Source organism: Amphimedon queenslandica, unplaced genomic scaffold, assembly GCF_000090795.2.
Source record: "Amphimedon queenslandica unplaced genomic scaffold, v1.1 AMPQUscaffold_12613, whole genome shotgun sequence".
NCBI classification, from domain to species: domain Eukaryota; kingdom Metazoa; phylum Porifera; class Demospongiae; order Haplosclerida; family Niphatidae; genus Amphimedon; species Amphimedon queenslandica.
This window is the reverse complement of record NW_003547151.1, coordinates 17,993-27,162: the sequence shown is the minus strand read 5'-3', so window position 1 is coordinate 27,162 and position 9,170 is coordinate 17,993. Positions and strand designations below refer to the sequence as shown.

At 31.9% G+C, this 9,170-nt stretch overlaps 1 protein-coding gene across 1 annotated transcript; it reads right to left on the bottom strand.

Annotated features, from left to right (window-relative positions):
- Positions 1-6: 6 nt before the first annotated feature.
- On the bottom strand, positions 7-8,537 carry LOC105314719 (transient receptor potential cation channel subfamily A member 1 homolog; the record flags this gene model as incomplete). The annotated part of the gene is made up of 22 exons (XM_011409057.2): positions 8,430-8,537; positions 7,958-7,988; positions 6,174-6,469; positions 5,758-5,856; positions 5,592-5,699; positions 5,377-5,484; positions 4,012-4,113; positions 3,855-3,965; positions 3,187-3,288; positions 2,883-2,993; positions 2,739-2,837; positions 1,991-2,109; positions 1,742-1,930; positions 1,643-1,689; positions 1,472-1,577; positions 1,315-1,429; positions 1,089-1,263; positions 952-1,002; positions 479-900; positions 235-426; positions 115-183; positions 7-75 (listed from the first exon to the last, which is right to left on the bottom strand). Coding segments are annotated over exons 1-22 (2,766 nt in total), but the record flags the coding sequence as incomplete, so codon positions are not given.
- Between the last annotated feature and the right edge of the window lie 633 nt (positions 8,538-9,170).

Below are 9,170 nucleotides of genomic sequence, written 5' to 3'. Positions count from 1 at the left end.
CTTCACTTTCTTTGGCAATCGTTTTGCATTTGAAATGGTTCTTAGAAATTCTTCAATAGGTAGTGTAAACTCAACCTGCAAGCAGTTATAACAGTGTATATAATCAGTTCTTACCCTTAGAGTACGCCTGTAAGCATCAGCTGATTTTCGTATTTCTTCAATATCACCAACAGCTAAACCAATCTATATGAAATGAGTTTGTCAGTGAATAAAATTAATAAACTACGACCATACCAATAGATTGAGGAATAGAATTGGCATTAAAACCACAAACACAATTATCAATGAAAATGTAACCACTGGATACTGTACATCAGGAGCATTCCTTTGATCATCCTGTCGCAATAAAGAATCCATATCATATTCTCCCATTGTCATTGTTATTGTTTTAATAATTGTCCTCCATGGAGTGATAAATGGAGTACGCTATAAAGAGAGTGAAAAAAGAGGCAATATTTTGGATTTTATTAAGTCTTACTATTCCTTCTGTTCTATCTTGAGGATTATAAAACATCATATAAAGAGGAAATGCAAAGGCTGAGATTAATAGTAAGGCAAGGACGACAACCTTGATAAAGTTGTTAAAAATCTTTATAAACATGACCACATATATTCCAACTACTGGTAGCTTTCTTATGGAGAATACAAGTGCAATCCAACTGAGGAATACAGCAATCACTCCAACCTGCCACTGCCATGAATGAGTACAATAACACTGGTTGCTACGTACTGATGTAAACATTATTGTCAAGATAAATAGTGGAACTTCAATGTAGTTGACAAAACTGGACAAATACTCTAATTTGAACTGAATGACCTGAGCCAGTTCACGTATTAACATGATTATAGAATAAACAATCACAAATACACTAGCAATAGAAACATAGGCAGAACGTCCCTCTAAACACAAATGAAAGTCACATGATAGTCACATGAGTTTAACTCAATCACCTGAAAAGCAATCAATAAATGTGTCAGTGTCATTTCCTAATATCTCCATACCTATTGTGAATAGTATAATTAATAAACTACTTATAATAATGACAACCAACTTGCAAATCAATATGTTGGTATATAAAATAACTTACATTTGCTTGAATTTGGAGGATGGACAGTGAGAGCAAATGATGTCAGTAAAATGACAAATAGAAAATAAAATATCAAATTAGTGTAATAGACTATTCGTCCATATTTATTCCATTTTTGATCAAGAAGGGTAGCAGCAAGCGGATGCTTCAATAAATCTGCACTAGGTGAATTAGCCTATGAATAATCATAATTATTAAATTATAAATTACAATAATTGCAACTTGCAAGAATATTAAGACAATGATTCTGACTAGAGTATCTTGATTGTGGAGGCCATTTTGATCTCTTGCAATCATTATTATCACTCTTTAAGTGACTAGGTTGTGTCTGTCTGTCATCACTTTAAATAACAAAATATTCATTTGGGCTAGTTTTTTCTTACAGATCAAAATCCTCAAGAAACTCATAATTATAAGTAATCTCATAATCATTATCATATGGTGATCCTTTTGTCTCACAGCAGCGATCAAAAACAACTTTAGCTACATCTAAAAATTAAGAAATAAAAATGTACATTATATATAATACATCATGTAATATACAACCCATTAACCTGGCATCTTCTCAATTACCCTTCTCATTGGTGTTGTAATAGCATCTCTGTCAATATAGGGACATCAATGATCACTGTAATTCACTAAAAGTTATTTACTTTCTCTTATTTTTGCAAAATTTTAATAACTTGCTAAATATTCGATCATCACCACTCGTATCCCCAGCACTTGTATCCCCAACACTTTTATCCACAACAATTGTATCCAAAACATTTGCATCCCCAACTTCATAACTACATAATGCATCCTCCCACTTATCACTTTTGACTATAGCCATTGCAGCATCTCTAGATTAAAATAACAAACATATACTGTATGCCAAAAACATTCCAATAAATCATACTCACCTACGTCCTAACACCACAGCAACATCTAGAGCATTTATTTTTTCATCAACATCTTGCTTCAGTAGTAGTTTGACTATTTCTGTATGCCCTGTATTACAGGCACTACTAAGTGGTGTATTCTATAGAACAGAAACATTTCCAGCATAAATATCAGCAATATCCTTAGGTCTTCATTAATCATTGCAACATGTAGAGCTGCGCAGTATAGGGTTGACATAAATTTCTCAATATGACACATTGCCAGCTTTCATCCATTTCAATTGCAATCATGTGAAAGTACTATAGACAGACAAATGGTAGTGACGTAGTGTGTGACTGTGTGTTTGTAAAAGTTAAGAATAGAATCTTTTCTTATTCTGACATTTCAATCTAATTTCGTTTCTTACAGCAGTACCAAAAGCAATGTGTCATATTGAGAACCTGCCTTTAGTATTGAAACTGGACACTAAACCTTATGATTGCTTGCTTGGGCTGCTTGTTGTGTGCTTCCTATTTGAAATGGTTTTTTAGGTTTTTTTATCTTGAGCTTATTGTTAGTTGCCAATCACCATACATTTGGTAATTTTTACTGTGACCTTTATTTAACAAGATGAGGATTTCACAAAAATCAGGTCACAATTAAAATTAAATGCCACATTCACAATTCATGCATCCTTATTACACAAAAAATAAATAGCGCAAACTTTTCAGATGCAAAAATTTCTAAACAGATAAATTTCTGGATATACATGTACAGTATGTCTCTTACTCCATAATTATCAGTGACATTGACATTAGCTCCATGCTCCAGTAGTAGTTTAACTATTTCTGTATGTCCTTCTACACAGGCAATACCAAGTGGTGTACGCTACATAATAATGTTATTATTATTATTAAGTATTGTGTCTCATACTTTTTGTTTATTAGTGTCATTGATAAATGGATAAACTCCGTTCTGCTCCAGTAGTAGTATTTTAACTATTCCTGTATGCCCTGCTTTACAGGCAATACCAAGAGGTGTATTCTACATAATAATAATAATAATCAAAAATACTTATTATAATTATTATTCTAACTTTCCTTTCCACCTTAAATTTAATATTTTTCTACATCTAAGTGTATGCATTTTAACCTGTTTTATTTCCAATTATTGTACTTTATAATAATAATAATAATAATAATAATAATAGTAATAATATCAATACTATTCCTCTTACTCCATCATTATCAGTGACATTGACTTCAACTCCATCCTTCTCTAGTAGTAGTTTAACTATTTCTGTATGTCTTTTATAGCAGGCACTACCAAGTGGTGTATACTACATAATAATAATAATAGTAATAATAATAATATGAGCAGACAACAAATGTAAAAATATAAAATAGAATAGGTTAAGTTATTTTATATAGAGAAGGAGAGTAGGAGAAAAAAATATAATAATAAATTTTGGAGAACTAAAGAATTTTATTTTATAGTCATTAATAATAATAATAATAATATTATTATTATTATTATTATAACAAGAATTAGAATTAAGAGGGAGAGAGAGAGATGAGAGTAAAGGGGAAGAAACCCATAATTACAAAAATGGAAAGAAGAGAAGAAACAAAAACAAAAAGAAGCACAAAGACAAGAGAGAATTATTATTATTATAAAAGCAAAAACAAAGCATTACTAATAATAGAGAAATACAAAAAAGGGAAAGGAGAGGGAAGGCCCTATGAGAAAAAAAAAACAAAATGAATAAACTATACATGTATTAAGAAGAGAAATAATATAGGGAAGGAAGAAAGAGTCAGACTTGCCCATCCACATCAGGTGGAAGGATAGGGGAGTGGATTATTATTATTATTATTATTATTATTATTATTATTATTATTATACTGTGTCTGATACTTTTTGTCTATTAAAGACATTGACATTAGCTTTATACTCCAGCAGTAGTTTAACTATTTCTGTATGTCCTTCTATACAGGCACTATTAAGTGGTGTATTCTACAAAATAATAATAATAATACCATGTCAATACAATTTCTCTCACTCCTTCAACATTAGTGCAATTGATACCAACTCCAGCATGCTTCAGTAGTAGTTTAGCTGCTTCTTCATGTCCTCTTATACAGGCAATACCAAGTGGTGTATTCTACATAATAATAATAATAATAATAATAATAATAATAATAATAATAATAATAATAATAATAATAATAAATATATCACTATTACATTTATTTTATTTTATTTCTGACTTTATTTCATTTCTGACTTTATTTCTATTTTTAAAACTACTATTGTTCTTCTTGGCGTATTTTGGTTGTTATTGGGTCTGTTCATCCCTGTCAGGGTCTTATTGTGTCACTGCTTGGTGCCTCTATTCCTTCCTCATACATCTCTTCTGCTCTTCAGATCTTTTCCTTTGTTTCTGGGTTGCCTTCCTTGTCCTCATTTGACTCCTTTGATATGCCAGTGTCTCAAAAGTCCTTGTCTCGACTTATTGACAATTATCTTTATGATAAATTACTTTCGTCTTCCCCTGGTTTCCGGGCTTTAGCTCTGTCTTCCAGCATCCCTCATGCCGGAGATTGGCTTACTGCTATTCCATCTCCTGGTTTGGGTCTTCACTTTTTGGATGCTGAGTTTCGAACTTGCCTTCATTTTTGGCTGGGCATCCCTTTGTCTGACTCTGGTCCAGATTGTCCTATATGTCTTCGGCCCTCTGACCCCTTTGGGGATCATTCTTTAGCATGTGGTGGGAACAATGACAGGATTGCTAGGCATAATGCTCTTAGGGACATTATTTACTCTGCAGCTCTTTCCTCTCAAAGGGAAGTCCCTTCGCTAATTCCTGGCTCTTGTTCTCGTCCTGCTGATGTCTTCATTCCTTCATGGTCCCTTGGTTGCCCTGCTGCTTTATAATTTCACCTCTGCAACAGTTAACTATCTCTCATGCTGCTAGAGATCAGGGCTGGGCTTTACAGTTTGCTGAAGAGAGGAAGAATATAGTTCACTTTGAAAGCTGCCATCGCATTGGTGTGCTATTTCTTCCTATGGCTATGGAGGCTATTGGAGGTTGGAGTCCTAGTGCTGCCTCTATCATTCATTCTATCGGCAGCCATGTTGGGAGTCGTAGAGGTATCTCTCGAGATGAAGTTTGCCATCACCTGTTTCAGAGACTTTTTGTTTGTTTGTGGTGATCAAATGCTCATATGTGGCTGTGTCGCTCATCTGTCCTTCCACCTTCAGTGGACGGGCTGATGTAACTCAATTTTCCTTTTTTTATTATTATTGTTGTTATTGCTATTGTTATTGTTATTCTACTGTTCTGTCTTATAATAATAATAATAATAATAATAATAATAATAATAATAATAATAATAATAATACTATGTCAATATTTTTTTCTTACTCCATCATCATCAGTGACATTGAAATTAGCTCCATGCTTCAGTAGTAGTTCAACTATTTCTTTATCTTCTTTTATACAGGCACTAATACACAATGTAAGTGGTGTATTCTACATAATAGCAAGAGTACATAATAATAATAATAATAATAATGATAATAATAATAATAATAATAATAATAATAATAATAATACCATGTCTATACTATTTCTCTTACTCCATTATTATTAGTGACATTGACATTAGCTCCATGCTTCAGTAGTAGTTCGACTATTTCTGTATGTCCTTCTATACAGGCACTAATACACAATGTAAGTGGTGTATTCTACATAATAATAATAATAATAATAATAATAATACTATGTCAATACTATTCCTCTTACTCCATCATTATCAGTGACATTGAAATCAGCTCCATGCTCCAGTAGTAGTTTAACTATTTCTTTATGTCCTTTATAACAGGCAATACCAAGTGGTGTACGCTACATAATAATAATAATAATAATAATAATAATAATAATAATAATAATAATAATAATAATAATAATAATAGAGATCTGTTGACACCTGTGATGGAGCCTTTTTTGACCTTATTATAATCATTTAAACTAATTTTATTCTATTAACTGACACTTCTCTATTATATAAATTTCATTGTCTGCCATAATAATTATGTACATCATTTTATTTTTATCCTACATTAACTGCCCTAACTTTGTTTCTCCTTTATAATAATAATAATTATTATTATTATAACAAAAATCATTTGATTTATTGATTTTGATATTATGTCTCTTACTTTAAGATTATCAGTGCGATTGATATACTCTTTAACTTTAGACTGAACATTAGGGTCATCAGGTATTGGAACTTCTTCAATTCCATTCAATCCCAACTTCAGGCAACCAGCAGATTTTTGAATAAGAAGCTGAACAATTCCTTTATCACCTCGACCTTCACAAGCATAATGAAGTGGTGTAAATCCAATGTGACTAATAGCATTGATATCCACTGCTTTTTCTTGCAACAGTTCAGCAACTGCTTTATAGTTACCATCTTTACATGCTCTGTGTAATGATGTACGACCTCTATCATCTGTAGAATAAAGATTACTTACTGACTATGAATAGCCAAATCAAGTGTAGTACGTTTGAACAATTTAATGTTTAATATGATATGCATAATAAATGCATTACTTCTGATATAAAGTATAGAATGTACAGCATAGCACTTTAATTTCGAGGAGCAAAACTTTTGCTGTTTTCGTGGGTTAGCATGCTAAATATTCAATTGCCATTAAAGGCGTGGCACTAACATCACAAATACCCAAAAGTTATTTTTGTGAAAAATTGATTTATATCAATTTGCAAAATTTTAGCTCCACAACATTAAAGTGCTATACGGTATAATGGACAATTAAAATTACTAATGCTAATAAGTTTTATATACAAAGAAAGCAAAACAAAGGACACCAAATCACCAATACACAAGTTGTAAGTAAACTAATGCACAGTGCTATTTGCTTAAGTCAACAAACAGTTCTTTAACTCTTTGCCTGACAATTTGTTGTAGAACTACAACAAGGTAATAACAATTAATAAAAAAGCAATTACCACGCCTCTTTTTAGGGCAAACACGTACGTTTTACAGGAAACCACACCTTCTTGGCAGAAATTGGTATTGAATAATATTAGTGGTAAAATAGAAACCATAGGAAAGAATAGAAAAGTGAAAGAATGCTTTGTTGGCACTATTTGTTGATGATATTGTAAAGGCAATGAAACTGGTTGTAAGTAAATGCAGCAGCTAAAATCTATGTAGGTGCAAGCAGTTTAGGTGCTTTGGAGCACTTTTAAGTGAATGAAATAGAACTTGCAGGTCTACTGAGAGCTCTTGAAAGGCACAAAGATACTCTATGAAAAACGATCAAAATGGCTGATTGGGCGTGGTCAAGAGGTGTGGCGTTGAAAAATGGATGATTTCCATGACAACATAAATAATTCAAAAAGTTGTCCAAAGGATTAATCTTTGCGAATTACTTTGTGTAAGGAAAAGGGTTAAACAATTTCAGTACATGGATTCAATATCCTTCTATATGATCATGATATAATTTACTTTAGAAATACTGGTATACAATGCACACACTCATGAATTATGTGCAATAGAAAATAATGCCATTCTAAATGTACATACAGTATAGTGAAAATACTATTGGGAAAGGATTTGTTTCTGTAAAGAAATGCCTAATTTCACCATCTTTAGGCCATGTTTATATTACTCTGCTACACTGAATCTGAATAGTTTTTGCTGTATCCACGACTAAAAGTCTCCGTTTTCCAATGAAAAGAAAACGGAGTAGCGTAAACATGGTTGCAAATCACAATAGTTGGTAATTTCTATTACAATATTCCTAGCTACAAGGTAACTACAGATATGATTAGGAGTAACATTAAATTATAAATGATACACAGCTACAAATTGAACTCAATACAGACAATATGTAATATTTCTTTAAAAAACTTGACACACTTATTAAAACAAAATTGCCATGCATAGATTTATCTCTTTCAGAAGTATACTCACCAGCAGTGCCTTCAGAGCCACCAGTCTCAGGCTATGAAAGAGAGAGTAGAGAAGAAGAGCAAGAGAAGAATGAGAGAAAGGGACACGTGATAATGTGGTGCATGATGGAGCCAGGGTCAGGGGTTGTGCAGTGTAATTTAATACTCTTGCATATGCATAACAATAGAAGTTGCTTCATATATTTAATGTAAAAGAAATAAAATACTGCCTCTAAATGGGTGCATGAGTTTTGTTAGTCTGTACACATACACTAATGCATGCAGCTCACTGTAATAGCAACTAGCTAACAATATACTAATTCATATAGCATTTAATTGCTATATTCATAATAACTAGACCAAATATCAATTCATTTAGAAGCAGGCAGCATAATAATAATAATGCAAATACATAGTGAAAAATATTATATATACCATAATAAATAGAAAGACAAATGGAGTGGGAGAATGTTAGGATTAATGGCACAACTCACTTCCTTTTGAAGAGTATCATGATCATCTTCAACAAGAGCAGCCATCCTCTTAGCTCAGTAAGCTCACACAATCCCTCAGAGATGCTAATGCTTTATATAGACTCACCAGCATAAATGACCACACCTATTTATAACACAATTACCATCAACAATCATAACACATCATGAGAATTTTAACACAGCATCCTACACAAATGTTAGAGTAATAGCTATTACTACATACAATAGTTGGGAGTGAAACTAAATAAACTACTCACATGATCACACAAAATGACAAACAAGCCATAAATGGTATTATACAAGGAATCTAAATTAAGAATTAATAATAAGTAGAATTTAATTTAAGAAGATGGTATATTTACATATTATTAACTCGGTTACCAACACTTATAGCTTTAAGCTCATATCTTTTAAAATAGTCTCAGAACATTCAGGCACAAAATTCTATCTGAATCATATACCAACCTGCCAATCGAATTGGTTCATAATTTTTGTTACTGAAACTCAAACAAACTCCTCAAGTTATTTGTATGCATAATGAAAATTTTGAATGCATTAAATTAAATATTATAATACAATAGCATATATAAAGTAATGGTTTGGTATAAAGACAATATGACTTATGAATGTAACAGCTGAGGAGAACAACTCAGCTATAACTGTATGTACACTGGTGTGTAAGGCTACTAATGTTATTCTTAAAAAACTGAATCCTTTTTTCACCAACACTGTAGTGTACAT